The 18,989-nt window shown below is 44.8% G+C and overlaps 1 protein-coding gene across 8 annotated transcripts in view; it reads right to left on the minus strand.

Moving 5' to 3' along the window:
* Window positions 1–18,989, minus strand: part of NAV2 (neuron navigator 2) — a 782,645-nt gene that overhangs the window by 83,096 nt on the left and 680,560 nt on the right. For all 8 annotated transcript variants that reach the window (XM_055282148.2, XM_055282147.1, XM_055282146.1 and 5 more), the window contains one exon: window positions 3,236–3,374. In XM_055282148.2, coding sequence (XP_055138123.1) covers window positions 3,236–3,374 — 139 coding nt within the window. The remainder of the gene's footprint in view (window positions 1–3,235; window positions 3,375–18,989) is intronic.

The following is an 18,989-nucleotide window of genomic DNA, read 5'->3' on the forward strand; positions in this document are numbered from 1 at the left end:
CCTCCCCATGTCTTGCCTGGCAGACTGTGCGCTGCCCCCCTGTTCCAGGGTAAACCAGTATGTGACAGGAACCCAAATGAGCCAAGGCATAGAAGGCGCAGCTCTTGGGAAGGGTGCAACGCACATCTTCCCATTGCCTGATGCTGCTCAGACAGGAGTAATGGCCCTTAGCATTCCTCAGTGTGATATGAGGGAGAAGGATGGGAGCCTGTGAATTATGCTGATTCAAATATTTTGAGATGCTCCCTGGACAGCAACAAAAGGAATGTCACTAAAAATCCATTTAAAGAAACCATTGCATTAGAAATCTTAGTAACTATTGGTGTAATCTGCATTTAGTTTACTCTAAGACCTACTTTTTTTTAGTTTTCATTTCAACATTTTAAACTCAGGTAGTTTTACAGGAAAAAAAACCTACCCAATGAATAGTAAACCATTTACATCCCTTAAAATAACTTCTGATCTTGATCAAAAGGCATGTTTGTGCAGAATTCTGCAACCTTTTCTGATGTGACATTTACAAGATGAAAGCAAAGAGCTGGTCTAAAGAGCTGAGGCGACTGTATCAGCTAGAAAATCATGTACAAATCCGAGGTGTTTATCAATGTGGAACCAGAGATTTCAATTCCAGCTTTGCAAGAAGGGAACAAAGACAAGGACATTCTTCCAGTACAGTGTTTTACTGGCTCCATCTGCATCTCAGGAGCAAGCCTCTCCCACCTTGTAAGTCAAAAAGGGAAACCTCACAGATCTCTCTCTCTCTCTCTCTCTCTCTCTGCAGTACCGCTAATAGCCTGCCCCCTGAATACATAGATGCAGGTGAGCAATTCCTTGGTTCCCTCCTTAGTATCTAAGGACAGTCTGGTTGTTCTTATCTTGAATATACAATGAGCCTCAGGAAAAAAAAAATAGTGTTCACAAGGAAAGGAAAATTGGTGGCAGGAGCATAGCCTGGCTGGGCACTTCTGACTTGCGTCTAATCACTGATGAAACAGTGATCGGCTTGGGAAGTGTGGCTTAGGTTTTGTTTGTTTGCTTTTTGTACAGTAAAGTACACAAATCTTAAGTACATAGCTTGAATACATTTTAGAAAATTAACATACTTACATAACCACTGCTTAGATTAAGATACAGAGCATTACCCATGACCCCCTTTCTAGTCATATGGGTAGTTTTTTTTTTTTTTTGAGACGGAGTCTTGCTCTGTCGCCCAGGCTGGAGTGCAGTGGTGCAATCTCGGCTCACTGCAAGCTCCGCCTCCCAGGTTCACGCCATTCTCCTCCCTCAGCCTCTCCGAGTAGCTGGGACTACAGGCGCCTGCCACCACACCCGGCTAATTTTTTGTATTTTTAGTAGAGACGGGGTTTCACCGTGGTCTCGATCTCCTGACCTCGTGATCCGCCCGCCTCGGCCTCCCAAAGTGCTGGGATTACAGGCCTGAGCCACCGCGCCCAGCCAGTAGTTTTTGTTTCTTAAAACAACTACCACGACCCACTGTCACTAGGTTAGGTTTCTGAACAATAATCAGAAAGTCTGGCTCAAATGAAGAATGCAAGAAGTAACTGGGAATCCCAGGAGGCAACACCTAATGTATTTCATCAGGCAGTAAACGTTTCCATTTCTGTGGGACAGAATTACTCCCACACTCTGATACATCCTTTTTTTTTTTTTTTTTTTTAGCCCTATTGTCAAAGAAGAGACACCTTTAAAAGAAAATAGATTTCCAAATCAGCTCCTATCTGTATGAAGTAAAGCACTGCTGAGAAAGGAAGAGGCTATGGAAGGGAGTGAAAGACGGGGCACGCTCACGCTTGTAATCCCAGCACTTTGGGAGGCCGAGGCGGGCGGATCACGAGGTCAGGAGATCGAGACCACGGTGAAACCCCGTCTCTACTAAAAAATACAAAAAATTAGCCAGGCGTGGTGGCGGGCGCCTGTAGTCCCAGCTACTCGGAGAGGCTGAGGCAGGAGAATGGCGTGAACCCGGGAGGCGGAGCTTGCAGTGAGCCGAGATTGCGCCACTGCACTCCAGCCTGGGCGACAGAGCGAGACTCCGTCTCAAAAAAAAAAAAAGAGAAAGACGGGGCAGTGCTAGTTCTGCCCCCTGCAAGGTTGCTCTGAGAGACTTTGTCCCAAACAGATTTCCCCAAGGGTTCGCCAAAGATGGGGGGTGGGGAGGAGTGGCGCCTGCAAATGGGAGGGATCAATCATGAAAAAGATTCCAGCCTACTACACCAGTGCCACCACAGCTGGCCAGTCCTCGTGCTGGTCAGTTCCAAACTGGGGACAAGCTGTGAGGATGGCACTCTACTTCTCCACTAGTAAAATGGGCCTTTCAGAACCATCCCTTGCCAATCATGAAGGAATGGTCTGAGGGTCAGTGAACATGTCCACATGAAACTACACCACATTTGAAGCATGAAATCTGAAGCCTTAAAGTAGGAATGGAAAACTCCAGTGCCTTGGGGTCAGGCAGGTAATTTAACTACAGCTGGCCCGCAGGGTAGCAGCTGTGCACACTGGAGCAGGAGTGGCAGGTCTAAAGGGTTGGATACTGGGACATCTGTTGATTGTCACCACATGGAGAATGTAGGCTCAAGGAAGCAATATCTTTGTTTTTCTCAAGAGCAACCAGGAAGATATTTTCATGTGAAATAATGTAATTCTAAAAATTTGACAGGGAATCTAGTTTAAAAGAAGGGTAACACTGTGGGCCAAATAAAACACGTCAGCAGGGGAATGTAACCCAGAGACAGAGTTCTCAACCACAGGTCAGGACATCCTGGCCTTCCAGTCCAGGGTTCTCAATCTTTATTTCCACCCCATCCTCCTAGAGGGATTAGACACGTGCCCCTGGATAGCAGTGGCTCGCTGCGGCAAATAAGAGACACACACTCTGGGCTGAAAACTGCTAAAGTCCAACATCCTTTTCTGTTGTTTGTTTTTAAACAAATTATGAAACCGAGGTCCAGGGAGGAAGAGTGATTTCATCAAGTCCACACAGTGAGGGTGGTGAAGCCTCCCTACTCCCGTGCCCACCACCCCCTCTGCCTGACCCCTCCCTTGTGGACACAGGTCAGGGTCAGGAGGTGAGAGCAGAGGCGGCAGGAGGCTGGGCCTCATCTCATCAACCTGGAGATTCTGGTTGCCCCAAATGGCCCTGTTATCCCACAAGCCTAAGGTTCCCTGCTGCCAGAGGCTGCTGCAGGAGCCTGGGAGGGCCTGTGTTCCTCACCTGCACATCCAGGTTTTTTCGAGAGGAGGCAGGTGTGTTGGCATAAGAGCTGATGGAGGAGCTGGTGTTGATGTCATCAGTGCTGAGGTTGTCTATGGTGTCGCTGATGCCGCTGCTGACGGAGCTGCTGTCGTCCCAGCTGCCAAGACAAACACACATCCTGAGCACCAAAACCTCAGGCTGGTCCAGCTCAGGCTGATGACACAGACAGACAAACACCATCCCAGAAAAGATCCAATCTGTGCCATGAAGCCCCGGACAAAGCTCTTTTGCCTCAGATGTGACTCATCTCCATGTCAATCACTGCTGTCGGGGATTGGAAGCTGGGTGAAGAGGCTGACAGATACCTTCCCCAAACTAAGTGCTTCCATAGCAGGGGTGGCTACAGACACTACCCATGTCCTACCCCATCCTCAACTTCATCCTGGGAATTTTAGGGAAACCAATTTGTTCCTTCCCAGGCCTAGTGGCAGAGTAGGGACAGTGAGTCTAGGGACTAGAGCTAAAAGCATGCAGGGTAGGACTCCGCAGCAGGCACCTGTCGGGTCAGAGGGCAGAGCTGCTGTATGACTTCTGCGGACTTCAATCCTGGAATGAAACGCCGAGGGAGGGAGAGCGGCAACAGTTAGAAGAAACCTGTCAACTTGGTTAGCAGCTCTAACTCTAATAATATCCCCAAATACAACTAAAATAGATGTTCTTCACTTCCCAACCCTCCAACTGAATGAGGTCAGTCCCAAGCTGCCTAAGTCCAGTCTCCTAGCAATTGTTCTTTCTTTCTTTTTTACCATCTCCCCACCTACCAATACCACCACCACGTTTAATCCAGCACCCAGTCCTATCGCCTTGCTTCCAAAACATATCCAAATGTGCAGTTCTCTGCCCCCACTGCCACCCTGCAGTTCATGGTGCTGTCAACGCTGCCTGGATTACTGCTAAAAGGCCAGGTGGTCTCTGTGGTCTGCTTCTGCTCCCTAATGGTCTATCCCTCTGCAGCAGTCAGAATATCCTGTCGCTCTACTGCTTAATACCCTTGAGTTGTTTCTCAGGTAATTAAGAGTCCAAACTCTCTATATGGCCCCTCAAGACCCTCTGAGCTTGCCTCCTACCCTAGTCCTGTTTTGCACCCCTCTCCATTGCGAGTGGCTCTGATCACATGCACTTCTGTTCCTTCTAAGCCAAGATTGCTCTCTTTGAGGCTTTCTGTTGCTTGTCCCTCTTTATGAACACTTGTCCCTGCCTCCTCTCATCTTTCAGATCTCAGCTGAAGTGTTACCTTCTCAAGAAAACTGCCCCACTACCCATCAAGCCTGTCACACTCTGTCACGTCAGCCCGTTGCATTTACTCATTTGTTTGCTAGGGGGTAGCAGATATGTAGCAAGTGCTCAATAAATACTTGCTAATCAAGGGCTGGGCACGGTGGCTCACGCCTGTAATCCCAGCACTTTGGGAGGCCAAGGCAGGTGGATCACCTGAGGTCAGGAGTTCGAGACCAGCCTGGCCAACATGGTGAAACCCCATCTCTACTAAAAGTACAAAAAAATTAGCCGGGCGTGGTGGCACATGCCTATAATCCCAGCTACTTGGGAAGCTGAGGCAGGATGATTGCTTGAACCCAGGAGGCAGAGGTTGCAGTGAGCTGAGATCGCACCACTGCACTCCAGCCTGGGCAACAGAGTAAGACTCTGTCTCAAAAACAAACAAACAAACAAAAAACAAAACAAAAAAACTTGCTGATCGAAACTTACAGAAGTCAGAAGTCAAGTAGACAATAAAACAAGCTTCCAAGATCAGTGTGACACTACTCTAATTGACCTATGGGGGAAAAGGGTAAGTATTATTGTTTTTCTATTGTACAGGCAGAAAAAGTGAGGCTTAGAAAAAAAACAGATACCCTGTCCAAGGTCAGAGGGCTAGGAAGAGACAGAGTGGATCTTGATCCAGCCATTCTGATTCCAGAACCAACTACCCTCTTTACTGTGACTGCAGACAGTTTTGTATTATATCAACTCTCAGCACACACCAGATGTGACACAGCCCACTTTCTCAGGAGGAAGCCAGGCTTGGGAGGCCAGGCAGCCTGGTTAAAGGCCACTCACCAGGAGTGGCAGGTCTGATACCAAAGCATTGACTTAACCTCATTATTTTACCACTCAGTCTTCCACAGTCTTGCTGAAAGCTCTACAAAGTGGCAGCATGGAACCTGGGAAATGCTGAGTGGTTGAGATTCTGAAAGCCAACAGCACATCTGCCACACACACACACGACCCCAAAGCTCTAGTTCATTCCAGGAGCTTGGAAGATACCTGCCTGTACATCTCGAGCTCTGCTGATCAGGCAGGAAGACAAAGGCTTACTAAAAACCTGTTTTCATCACCTTCTCCTTCAACACTATTTGGCTTCCAAAACCCAACCTGGAACATCGCACAGAAATGTGGGGGAATGTGAGGGTGGTCCCAAGGTGGGAGGATGAGGCAGGGAGAGTGAGGGCTCAAAAGGGGCTTATTGTGAATGAATCCACAAGGGTCCAGCAGCTCTGGAACTCTGCACACTTCACTCCTGTAATTCTACTTCTTGTGCCCAGCTCTCCATCCTGTTCCAAATTCTTCCTTTAAGGCTTTCTTCAAATACTCCAGCCCACCCACATCATCTCCTACTTTGAATTCCTACATAGTGTCACACATTTCTATTTGCTTCTATACACTCTTACACAGTTTTCTAGCTATTCTCTATACAAAGGGCTGTCCTATCTTCCAAATATATGCAGGGGCCTGCTTATTGATAACAACTAAGTGCTTATCATGATCAGGCATTGTGCTGTGTACTTTAAATATATTATTATAGATTTCTCCAGTCCTCATATCATACCTGCAAGGTAGGTATCATCCTGCCCATTTTACAAATGAAGAAATAGAGGCTGAAAGAATAAGTACGCTGACCGATGTCATTCAGTGTTGGAACTGGGTTTAAAAAGCAAATGTCTAATTGCAGAATATGTGCTCCTTCTAGTCTGTGTCATGCTGCCTTCTGTAGCAACAACGGCTGTTCACTGAGCCTGTGCCACATGCCAAACTATTCAACATTTGCACATATTCTCCTAGTCACTCTTAAGGGTGTTTCATAATGAAGAAACTGAGGTTGTGAGGACTGAGGGGCAATGCTGCAGCAATGTCAAGTTCATTTGGTGGACCACATGCCTTCCATCTCCAAAGACACAGTCTGTGCTCCTTAAATACCTCCTGACGAACTCAATGTGCAGAGGCAAGACAGAGCAAGTTTCTGGTGCAAACTCGCCACCAGTAGTGGATTCTAAGCCCAGCTCCCTGCCCAGTGATTCTTTGCAGGGTCACAGCTTCTGTGCCTGTTTCACCTAGGCTGGTAACCACAGGAGGATCTGATTGGGAAAGCATGGCACCACAGATGGAAAAGCACTCAAATTTGTTCTAGTGATTAAAAGAAAATCCCATGTGTCTTTTCTCGCATCTGCTCTTTGGGGTTAGGAATTTAATGTATTTAAAATTTCTCATAATTTGATGAAGAAGAAAGGGGAATGGTGGGAGAGGACGGTGGCTGGCATGGCAGGGAGGAAGGAGAGCAGTTGTAACAGATGCTCATGAATCCAAGTCCCAGATTTTGTGCTTTGAAATTGTAACCGTTCTTCCCCCGTGTCCTTTCAACACCAAGATAATATTCCGGAGGGGCATGTGGCCCTTGATACACAGGATTCTTCCCATATCAGTGCCTGGAGCACTGGGTGCTTACCCTGAGTTCACAGGAAGCCTTTGTAACTGAGCCACGCAGAAGAGGGGAAGCCAGGGATCTAATCCATGGGTGGGAGTGGGGGACACTTATGACAAGGATGAAGGGCAGTGACATGAGGGAAGGCCACAATGAGCAAGGGCAGCCTCGATATTTGCCAGAGCTGTCTGTGGCCAGAAACCAAAGCTGCCCCTGCAGCTGGAAAACCAGCCATGTCTCCTTTGCTTCTGGATCTCTGGGATACTGGCAAGTTCATTTTGACATAAAGTCACTTAGTTCTAACTTGTACTTTTCCCATTCAGGGTACAAATGATCATGAGCCACCAAGATTAGTTCAGTGAGTTTGCAGATGTATTCTGAGGAAAACCAGTTCCACCAGATGCTCTGTGATAAGAATGTTGCCCTAAGAAGAGAACGTGGAATCTCCTGCCTTCTTGGAGATTCACACTGTAAATAGTACATCAACATTTTAACAGCTGTGAAGTCCAGTAAAGATCACTATAACTTTGCCTAAAGGAACATTCCCCAAACTTATGTGACTACACAGGAAACGCTGAGAAGAATGAAGCACACACACACAAAAAAACAAAAATGAAGAAAAATGCAATAGAGCCTAGAGCTGCCAGTGGCTACTTGATTCTCACTTCCCTGAGAAGGAAGCTGGCACAGTGGGAAGCAGAGCTGAGAGGGATGGAAGTGTGCCTTTGACATCGTTTGAGAGCCCATATCCAGTCATACTGAAAGCCAGAAGCACCCCTGGGAGATCCAGCCATGAGAAATAGTAAATTCCTTTCTTTTGCTTTTTGTCACTTGGCATACTCATGCTAACTAATGGGGAAGCGTAATTTGTTTGTAAAATAACTCCAGACATGTGGCTGAGAGTCAGACGGGAAAAATGTGGAAAGCATGCAGAATTCACTCAGGCAGTAAGGACACTGGTTGAATCTAATCAAGTGACAAAGGAAATTAGGTACAACCTGGGATGAGGCGCAAAAGTCCACTGACCCAAATCGGGCAATAAATGATGCAAGCAGTTACAAAAACTGATTAAGACAGCAACTTGAAAGGAACCTACAGAATTCGTGTTTACTATGTGGTGAAATGAAATTCCAGAGAAGTGGCTTGGGGATCTCGATAACACAGCAGAAAGAACTACAGTGTACTCAGCTATGATTCTGGAACCATCATTCCTGGAAGAGGATTGGACCATTCCTGCGTCCTGGTCCTGAAACGGTCGGAAAAAAAACCACGTGATGCCCACCTGAGATGATAAACCGACTACCCTTATTTCAGAGTGTGTGATTTTAAATCTGGGAAAGCTTTAAAAAGATGAAAAAGAATGATGAAGTAAATCATAATATTAAGATTAAGGCTTTGTGATCATTGGGTTAATCAGTATGTATTTATAACATTTAAAAGAATACATAGCATATAACAGGATCTGACAAAACAGTCTTGTGATTTCAATTTTAAATGACTATTGATTTTTTACTTGAGACTTTTAAGCTGAAATGTTTAAGAATTGGATTACGGTTGTAAAAAGAATTGAAATGTTTATGAAAATAATTTATCACATTTGTAACTTTAATTTATTTGATTTGCAAGAGTTGCTTAAGTGCTTAGAAAGATTTTGCTTGTTTGGCTGGTAAATCTACCCTGTCAGATATCTGAAGAGCTTAAGGAAACCAGATATGTTAAATCTACAAATGCGGTCTAAAATATTTAAGAAAATTTAATTATCCAAGTTTTCAAACAGCACTAATTTTGTAGGTAAGTGTAATCTGCTGCCTGAATTAATAAAGTACTAATTGACAACAAGTGAAAATGATCTTAATTTATGAACAAAATACTTGTTTTATAGATGTGATTTGTAAGAAAATCTAGATAAAAAACCTAAAACTTCAATTAAATATTAAATCCTAGTTAACTCTATGAAGTTATTTTTGGTCACAAAAGCACTTTTAAAAATAAGGTATTTTTTAAAGTATTAAAGCAGGTTTCATCTTTTGAATGAATCAATGATTTTTATATGAATGACTAGAAAAATAAATGAACCGAAGATGGCATCTTCTCTCCTCACCAGTTTTTGCCACTCCAGTTCACCTTCACTCTACACCATAAAACTTTCAAAGCAGCCCCAAAATTGCTCTGAAAATGTTGGTGGAGATAGCATTGTGTTTGACAACCTTGGGAAATAAGCAAAAACAACCCCAAGGCCTCCTCCTGAAAACTAAGAGGAATATGGGACACAGAGCTTGGCTGGTTTCCCTATCTTTTTGGTTTTTTAATAATTTTAAGACAGCCTATCACAGATATGCCTGATTTCTTTGGCTGAAACATCTAGAGAAGTGGCTAGAAGATACTTCCATTGATTCATCAGAACAATCAACACAAAAGCATTATTTCCTAGCCAGATCACAGCCATGTACCTTTTTCTCTCCTAATAAAATGTCCTACATTGGTCAAGTCAGATAAGAACATAACTGGAGTTATAAATTATCAGATTTTAAAATAACCTTCATCTGTTTTTAGCCAACGTGTAGGTGGAAGGAATTTCATGAAACATTTTCTATGTTTCTTCTCATAAACTCAACATTTTTAGACCCTTAGCCAGGGGCTTTGAATTCACTTGTTCATCTCATTCATTGAGCCACTGCTCCTGTGTGCCAGGCACCGTGCAAGGTGGTGGGGATACAGTAAGAATTCAGAATTTTCCCTGCCTTGACCATAAATCCAGTAGACATAACAGACAAGAACATAGCTTAGACACAAATGAAAACATAAAATACGGAGCTGAGCAAAGGGCACCAAGTGGAAACAACACTGGTTCCAAACATCATTTCCATAGCCTCCCATATCTCCTAAAGCCACCAGCCAAGTTGGAGCACAAAGAGCTCTTCTGGCAGTGTTCCAAAGCCCAGGCCCACCAACGCTTTTAGCTACGCTGCTTTCTTCTTCAAGGCATGGACACGGCAAGGGCCAGGAGCATGGAGAGCCAGGCCTTTGCTCCAAGCTTCCACAGAACTACCACCCATGAGGGTTCAGACAAGACACATCCTCTCCAGGCCCCAGTCTTCTCTTCTTTATAAATGGAGTAGCTGGACTAAGCCATCCCAAAGGTTCCTTTCCAACAGGCATCCTTTACATTTATGCTCAGAGAAAAGTGGGTACAAAGGCAAGTGGGCACACTGGAGGTCTCCACATTGAATGGTCTCCCCTCGTTCAGTAAAAGCTGCCAAACAGGTAACTCCATTTTCTAATGTCTGGGCTTTTTCATTGCTGATTTCACCTGTCAGATTATTATTTTTAGGTAGCCCTGAGTTAGCGGCCCTTTTTAGACAGAAATATGTTCTCTCATTTGATACAATCCCCATGGGAGCCTTTCAGTTCACATGTGCTACCTGCTTGGTCCTGCAATTTGAGTTTGCAAACTCTGGTATAAAGGCGTTACAACTCAACTCACAATAGAGTGTCTGAACCAGACCATGCTATTTATCCAAAGAAAGAGGATGCAATCTTGCCTAATACTTAAAGCCACCATTGACAGCATTACCAAATACGCCAGGCACTGTAGTAGGCACATTATTTATATTATTCCACTCCCATTTTCCCCTGGATGGAAAGGAGGCTTAGGATGCAGAGCTCATCAGAAGGATGAGATTCAAACCACGGCAGAATGACTGCAAGCAGCCTTCCAGCTCATCTGAAAGATGGCAGTGTCTTATAGATTGTAGCACACAGCTATAGTACATACAGATCAGCTTTGAAATCTGTTAACTAGCTTAATCAAAAAGAACCTCCATCTGCCAGCAGCCACCAAGCGTATCAAGAACAGACCCCATTTTGGCCAACATGTAGCATTTTAACCAGAATCAAGGCTCTCACAGCCTCAGCCTCAGCTGTTTCTCTACTACCTCTTGGAGAAATACAGATGTGAAGGGAAAAGCCTCTACAAAAGTGACCAGAAAATCCATTCAAACATGGAAGGGCCCATTAAACCAGGAGATCCAGTTTCAGTCTTAGAAGGGATGCTGACATCACCGTGTCAGGAATCCAAATGCCACTCAGAGGGCTTAAAGCACAATTTTAACAACCCCAAGACAAGCGATTTGCTATGAAAAAATGCAGGTGAAAGAAGCATAAATTATTTCAGCTTCACACACCTATTTTGCTCCACTGTTGTGAGGAGTGAGAATTTCACAGAACTGAGAAAGTAAATCGGACTTCACTGGGACCCCTGAGAAACTATATTTAATATAGACAAATTTTTAATATCAAGCTCTTCCAGAGAGGTATCTAAAAGGAGCAAGAATCTGTAATGGTCCTGAATTAATGTGATACGATATTCACAACTTCATCTCTCATGAAGCAAAAAAGCAAAATAGAATCCCAAGATTCCAGGGATGATTAAACAGATTTTTCCACTAGGATATATACACCCTTGCTTTCAGGAAGACTCCAGGAGGAGGGGTTATTGAAGGATCTGGAGGGAGGATCATTACACCTTTCAAATGAACTCCCTGTGAGATAATGTTGTTTATTCAAGGGAAAGACATGCTAAATGATGCTGTAAAAAAGTCAGATTGTAGATATATATTAGTTCCTCTCTACTTACTAATAAAACCACAGCCGGTGAGCAGAGATGAGGTTCTCTAACTATGGTTCTGAAAAGCAGTCTTCACAAAGCAAGGATCCTAATCCTCCCCAAACTCCAAAGGCTGGGTCTGCTTCCAGGAGGCTCTTACTGTCCTTAGAAACAGTCTGGGCCAGCCCCCGCCCCTCTGTCTGCCTCTTTCCAGGTGACTAAGCTTACACTGCGGAGCTGTGACCAGCTGCATCCAGGACTTACCTGCTCAATTTTCCAGTTCTGCTCCAGAATCAAGGCAGAGCCCATTTACAGGGCTGGCCCATGCCCCCCGCCAGACAGCTGCATTCAGTTGCAAAAAAGTCCAGACTGGTGGAACTTGTTTTCTGGCTATTGTTCAAAGCAATTGTTCCCGTGAAACCCCAGGGCCCGAGCGGAATGAGATCCTTTGGTGTGGATGAGTGAGCAAGCCTAACTGTAGGCTTAGTAGTAACCCCTGGGGAAGAGAAAGGGTTTGGCTACCTACATTTCCCACCAAACAGGTATGTTAACTATTTCCTCCCCAGGAGGTTTTCTCGGGAGCATCATCTCCTCTAACTATTGCTGGGGCCTATTAAGAAAATCCATCTTCAAAGAATGAAGCAGGGCTCCTGCAGAGTCCTACCTTTTGTAGTCTATGCAGAAAGGACAATAATAGTCAACTTTAATAGACATTTACAGTTGTCAGCCCCTGTGCTAACTGCACTACATACATTATTTCAGTTAATCCTCCAAGCCCTGATAAAAATAATCACCAACACTTATTAATGGCTTGCTATGTGTCAGGCTCTGTTGTTATGTAACATGTTTTCTCCCAGGTACTATTAGATAAATATTAACACTATACCCATTTTACAGATGAGGCAATTGAGGACTGGAGAAAATAGTCCCACGGGTCATACAACTAAGAAATGTTGAGGCTGAGATTTAAACACAGATACATGAGTGTTCAACCATCCTATTTATTTATTCATTTTACACATTTTAATGAACACTCATCATGTGTTCATTAGACTTTGAAGGACTTCAAAGTTTCCCACACCAAAGAAGATACAGTTACTTGAATTAAAACTATAAGCAAGCCGGCCGGTCACGATGGCTCACGCCTGTAATCCCGGCACTTTGGGAGGCCAAGGCAGGCGGATCACGAGGTCAGGAGATCGAGACCATCCTGGCTAACACGGTGAAACCCCGTCTCTACTAAAAATACAAAAAATTAGCCGGGTATGGTGGCGGGCATCTGTAGTCCTAGCTACTCAGGAGGCTGAGGCAGGAGAATGGTGTGAACCTGGGAGGCAGAGCTTGCAGTGAGACGAGATTGCACCACTGCACTCCAGCCTGGGTGACAGAGTGAGACTCTGTCTCAAAAAAAATAAAAATAAAAAATAAATTTTAAATAAAACTATAAGCAAGCCACCTCTCTCTGGATTCCAGCTCTGGGACCACTTACATAGTTTGCAGTTCTGGTGCAAAATGATCCAGAGCCTAAGCTGGAATTAATGCAAGGACAGAATGTAGTCACTAACCCCAGCAAATTTAGTCTCATCTAGTATCACCAATCCCAGGAGGCTCCAAATGGAGGGACCACAGCTCTGCAGAAAAAAGTAAAATAGGTCTGTGTTTGAATTCTGGCTCTGCCATCTCTTATCAGGGCACCTTTACCTCCTGGGTGGCACTGTGCTAATAACATCCAGTTATCATAATCATTTTGTTGGGACCAAATCAGGTAGCCTAAGTACAGCTCTCCATGTATATGGGAGACAATCCATGCATGTCAGTTGCAGTACAGGATCCAGGGAAGCTGCAAGGACTGCAGGAAGGAGATGCAGGCCTACATTCTCAAATAGATGATTAAGTTCTAGTGTAAGAACTTGCTTCTCACTGCTATAAATGGATAGTGTGCTAGGGGAGAAGCAACTTCTACAGACGGTGCCAGGTGCAAGGCCAGTGATTTGAGGTGGAGAGAGGAAAACACAAACCCCATAAAAAGGGCTCCAAGGGGATTTAGCAGCCATCAGGCTTGAGTTTCACCCCACAGCACCTTTGTCCCATTTTGGTAACTCATTCTTTGACAAGTAGGTGGTCCCCTGAGTAAGCATGAAATTTTTCCCTTTGGCTTCAGGAGCTTGGTCGGGTTAGAAAGCCCAGAGCTTTGGTCCGGATGCCTTAGACCCTCATTGTTACACTAGGCACCAGCGTGTCTGCTGACCTCAGCTACACAAAGCCCTCTCTCCTTCAAGGCTCCTCCGGAGAGGGCTGCTTACCCTCGGGCCACTGCCGGCTGGCTTTTTTGCCAAGGATATCAACAAACTCATCCTAGTTTTCTGTTTACCAGAAGATATATTTCCCCTAAACATCAACAGAATTCAGCATATTATAGCAAATGAAAATAACAGTAAACATTTATACAAGGTGAAAAGTTTTAATAATAGGTTCCAGGAACCATGCTAAGCACCATCCCAGAAACACCTCTCCACTTTCTTATCAGGCACAAACTACTAATACCCCCTTTTGATAGATGTGGAAACTGAAGCTTAGAGAGGCTATGTGACCTGCCCAAGGTGCCAGGGCTAACAAACAGAGCTGGATTTGAACCCAGATCTGCCTAATTCTAAAGCCCAAGCTTTTTAAAATCACATTGACTCAATGTTAAGAACAGAGGTAAAGATGCATTTAAATAGATCATGGTCATATAAGAACTCAGAACATCCAACTGTTATTCAAAATACGCAGGACACTTTAATGCAATCAAGTTACTTTTTAAACATCTCAAAGAAATTAAAGGAAAGGGGATGCCCCAGACAGGGCATTGGCCAGCTGTCTTAAAACTAAGTAGAATGGGACGGGAGTTCAATACCCCCATAGTCTCCCTCCCTCCAACCCTCCACTAAGCTCCCAATATGTCTCAGGGATGTGGGAACCTGAATGCACAAAACAGAACCACAGTTGCCCCAGGGCAGCCAAGAGAGGCGGCTATCTCCCAAAAACAGGCTGGCCTCATTTTGCAGTTTGTCAAGGACTTGCTCTTAAGCTCTCTCTTTCTTAGGGTAAGAGGAAAGGGAAGGGACCTCAGGTAAAGATTTCTACAGCCCAAGAGAAGCTCAGCTTTAGCTAATTAGGTACCTCCAGCACACATGTGAACAGCTAGTACCAATAGCTTTGGTCAGCATTAATATGCTGGGTGTAGATCTTCTCCCTCCAAGACTCCATACATTCAGTGTCTTAAGAAGCAGACCCAGAGTTCCAGGGCACAGCCACAGCAGCAGAAGGCCAGCTCCAAGGTCACTGGCCTCTCCTGATTTGACCTTCACTTGGGATCAAGTCCTCCTGAACCAGGTACAAACTAAAGCTCCAGCCTGATCCATCCAGCAGCCCCGGAGCCTCAAGATCACAGAACTCCCAGCTAGGTCCTACTGCCAAAGCAGGGCTGCTTCTTAATACACAGCCCTCTTCCTTCCAGAAACAAGCTGAATCTGAGAAGCCCAGGCAGGCTGTGCTGCTAGCAACCTGTGTATTTCGGTGAGTCCTCCACAACAAAGTACGCCCTTCATCCAGCTAAAGTCACATTTAAAATTAACAGGTAAAACCATTCCGAGCTCAGATGCCAAGCCCACCCAGGAAGGCATGGTGGTAGATTGAACCTGGGTTCCAACCCCAGCTTTGCCTCTTATCAGCTGTGTAACCTTAATCAAGTTACTTAACCTCTCTTGGTTCCCACTGCTGATTTTCAAAATTGAATGTAATCTCCCTGGCTTTACAATGAAATTGAATGACACAATGTCTGCTAGATGCTTGGCATGTGGTAGGTGGTCATGAACATTGTTTTCTTCTCCCCTTGTGTGGCTTAAAAACAGAAACGTGCTTCCCTGGGCAGCTCTATAGGTCATAAGGTAGCAAGAAAAGTCCTTATGCTTAAACCTCCCATGCCATCTCTCCTGGAGCCTAGTTTACACACACACACACACCCAGTAATTTGCTGTATAAACACAACCACAAGTTTACCAGGATCCTTAAATGCCAAACAAAACCTCCAACTGCAAGTCTTTTTAATCAGGGCCCTCCCAACCACAAGCAGCCCTTGCCTGGGGCCACACTGCCTTTTTCCGGCTCACCCCTCTGTACTGCCCCCACCAGCTGAAAAGTCTGGAATAACGACTTAAGACAGCTGGGTGATCAACACCCAGATTTTCAGGCTCAGTAGCCTAATTTGATAAGACGGTTTGGAAAATATTGACATTACCCAAATGTCTAGGTGGACCCAGGACATTTGGGTAAAGCCCCAGTTTCCTCTGAAACCATCAAGGTTAAAATGAATGGGGGCGGAAGAGGAGAAGAGGTGAATTTCCTGACCAGCAACCTTGCCCCCCGCCCCCCCACTCACACACCACCACAAAGCTCACGGTGATTTAGGCAGCTGCACCACAGGCTGCTCCACCAGGCTTTTCAATACCGGCCAAGGAAGACAAGGCGGTACATGCACCACACCCTCCCCCTGGCCCCAGAAATTTTAGAAAATCGTCCTACCTTGTAAGGTTCCTAGGCCAGAGCATTTCACTACATTGTGGCCTTTGGAGAACAGCGGACAAAGAAGCTGAATGAATCTCACGGGATTGCAAGTCCTTTAGCCAGCTGAGCCAGCCCACACTGGGCCAGGGAATCCCAGGCACCCAGCAACTCTGTAACTAAAGGACTAGCTAGCAGGGATCACCATTCCCCAGGCCAGGAAAGAAATCCGATCCCCCAACAAAATTAACCTCTGAAGTGCTGAAGGATCGAGAGGTCAGGCCTCAGTGCTGGTATCAAGTCAGCTGTGAAAAGTTTCAGCAAAGCAAAAGCTAACACCAAACTCTGAAACCATTACCGTAAAGCACTGAATGGAAGGGCCCTCCATGTGGTCCCAGGGGAGTTTGCAACAGCAGGTCAAATTGAAGAAAATCTAAGAATGAAAAACTACTTTAAATCCTCACAGACTGCACAAAAACGTTGCAGAAAGTCTTTCCAGCCCTAAGTGCTACTTTTAATGATGCAAAAATCATTGACTATAACATTTCTTAGCTCATTCCATTGACGTCTGAAGGCAAAGTATTTGATTGAAATGATTAGCCTACAGAGAGAATTTCTGAACCTAAAAAGGAAATGATACCTGTTTGTACAGTTAACAACGACACACATACATTATTTCCGGTGATGTCAATTTTGATGCAGTGCCAACAAAAATATGCATTAATTCCGCAGGCTACTTATTTCAAAAGAAAAAGAATCTCAGTCTAGGCATGGCTACCTTAAACATTATGGTACAGAGGCTGGAAGGGGAGGTGGGTAGGAGAGAGTCCCAGCTCTGGGATGGGAAGGGGTTGCACCGACTAATCCCTATTAAAACCTGTAATCAAGGCACTCAGAAAAAACTATGTAAACAGATGCTATGAACAATGAACAACTGTATTACTACTGAGAACTCAAAAGCAAACTTATGTTATAGCCACAAGCTTTATTTGAAAACGAAGGATTAAGATGTTCTCCAAAACCCTGACTCCCTCTCCAAAAATCCTACCAGTTGGTTCCCGGCAGCTTTCAAAGACTTTCCCCAAGAAAGGCTCTCCCCCTGGCCAGGGTGGCCTCTCCAGTGGAAGCAGGGAGTGGGGGTTGTGGCCCTGGGGGATGGTTAGGGAAGGAAGCAGTAACTGGCTCCAAGCGAGGTCTCTGTGTGGTCAGCGTTTGCTCAGCAAACAGAAGCTTTCAAAATGGAATGAAGAGCCATTCCTCCCCCACCGAAAAGGGAGGGAATAAAAGATCTGCTCAGAGGAGAGGAGGGTCTGGTGGTGATTCCCAGGTGAATGAAAAGATTGTAATCTCGAAGGAGTCCCAACAAAGTTAATCATTCGCATCTCATCCTTCAAGGCCCTCGTCCACTTGAAATACTGCTGAGACATCTGCCATGGGGAGTGGGAAGCAGAGGTGGGGGTGGGCAGTGGGTGAGTTTGAGGGAAGGGGTAGTGTCCAGATTTATTAAGACAAAAAAGTTGGGATAGACCCAAGCTCTGGCTGACAAGCATGCTTCAAACCACCCCTTACCTTCTATGCTGTCCCTGGAACTGACTGTATCTTTACAATATTACTTCTTTGAGACTCTGTCCAACAGCCGAGTTAACTTGGGAATGGGATGGTGATTGCGTGTATGGAGACACATAGGCACATGGGCACAGATGCACACACACACACTCTAAAAAGTTTCCATTGTTTCCTTGCTCTAGGCAAATATAATAGGTAAACATTCTGATTTGTCATCAAGGTAAGCTAGGAAATGTTGATCTATTCATTTATTCATTCATCAACTAACATATTTATAAAGCATCTGCAATGTGGCAAGTGCTGTTCTAAGTGCTGAAGATACAAGCAGTCAACAAAATAGACCAAAAATCTCAACTCTAATGGGACTTAGCTTCAGTGGTAGAACTATAAAATAAATGAGACAAAATGTAAATTTTACAGTACATTAGCAATAAATGCTCAGGAGAACAACGTATTGTAAAGAAGAAGATGTGATTTGTCAAGGGGGGGTGTGGGAAATTTTACATGGGGTGGCTATGGCAGGTCTGCTGAGGGCATGGTTTTTATTACCAATCTAGAAGAAGTATGGGAGCTGGGTATCTGAATACCTGGGGATAAGGGACTTTCAAGAGAGGAAATTGTCAGTGCAAAGGCCCTGAGATAGTATACGACTTGCAATGCATTCCAAGAATGAGTGGCTGGAGCAGTGAGTGGTGAACCAAAGTGGGGTGAGGAGGAGGTCAGGCCAGAGAGTCCAAGGGTACAGGGAGAGAGGAGAGTGCCTGAGTGAGGCCCTGCAAGTCAGCGTAAGCAGCTCGTCTTTTACTCTGAGGGAGAGAGGATACATTGGAGGGTTAATAGATGGAGTTTCTTCTTTTTATAAAAGTTCATGTAAATGTACAACACTAAACATATCATTTTGATTATACATGATTTTTACAGGGGCGAGTTTATGTAGGAGACATAGTGCTTTAAGAAGGTCTTAGTTTTCTTTCTGTGGTTAAAAGAATCATACCTTTCATGTGAAAGGTTCTGAATTATTTGCAGCTACAGGTTCTAATTGAGTCAGGGTTTTCTCATGGTTTGAAAGATAATAATTAGCAGGGATAAGGGAGACCCAGGCAATGGGAGAGGAAAAGGGAAAGTAAACCAACTCCATGAGGGCAGAAGCCCTTTGGCGCTTTTCAAAGAGCCAGGATTGCTCTGTCATTTTTGACCCTTGCTTCTAAACAGGCCAAATTCCAAAGGGCTCCCAGAACTCATAACACTTTTCTCCATAGAAACAATGTTATCAGTGATGTTAAGGTTTCCAGGTTACTCAC

The sequence above is a fragment of the Symphalangus syndactylus genome, chromosome 6 (genome assembly GCF_028878055.3).
Source record: "Symphalangus syndactylus isolate Jambi chromosome 6, NHGRI_mSymSyn1-v2.1_pri, whole genome shotgun sequence".
In the NCBI taxonomy this organism is placed as follows: Eukaryota; Metazoa; Chordata; class Mammalia; order Primates; family Hylobatidae; genus Symphalangus; species Symphalangus syndactylus.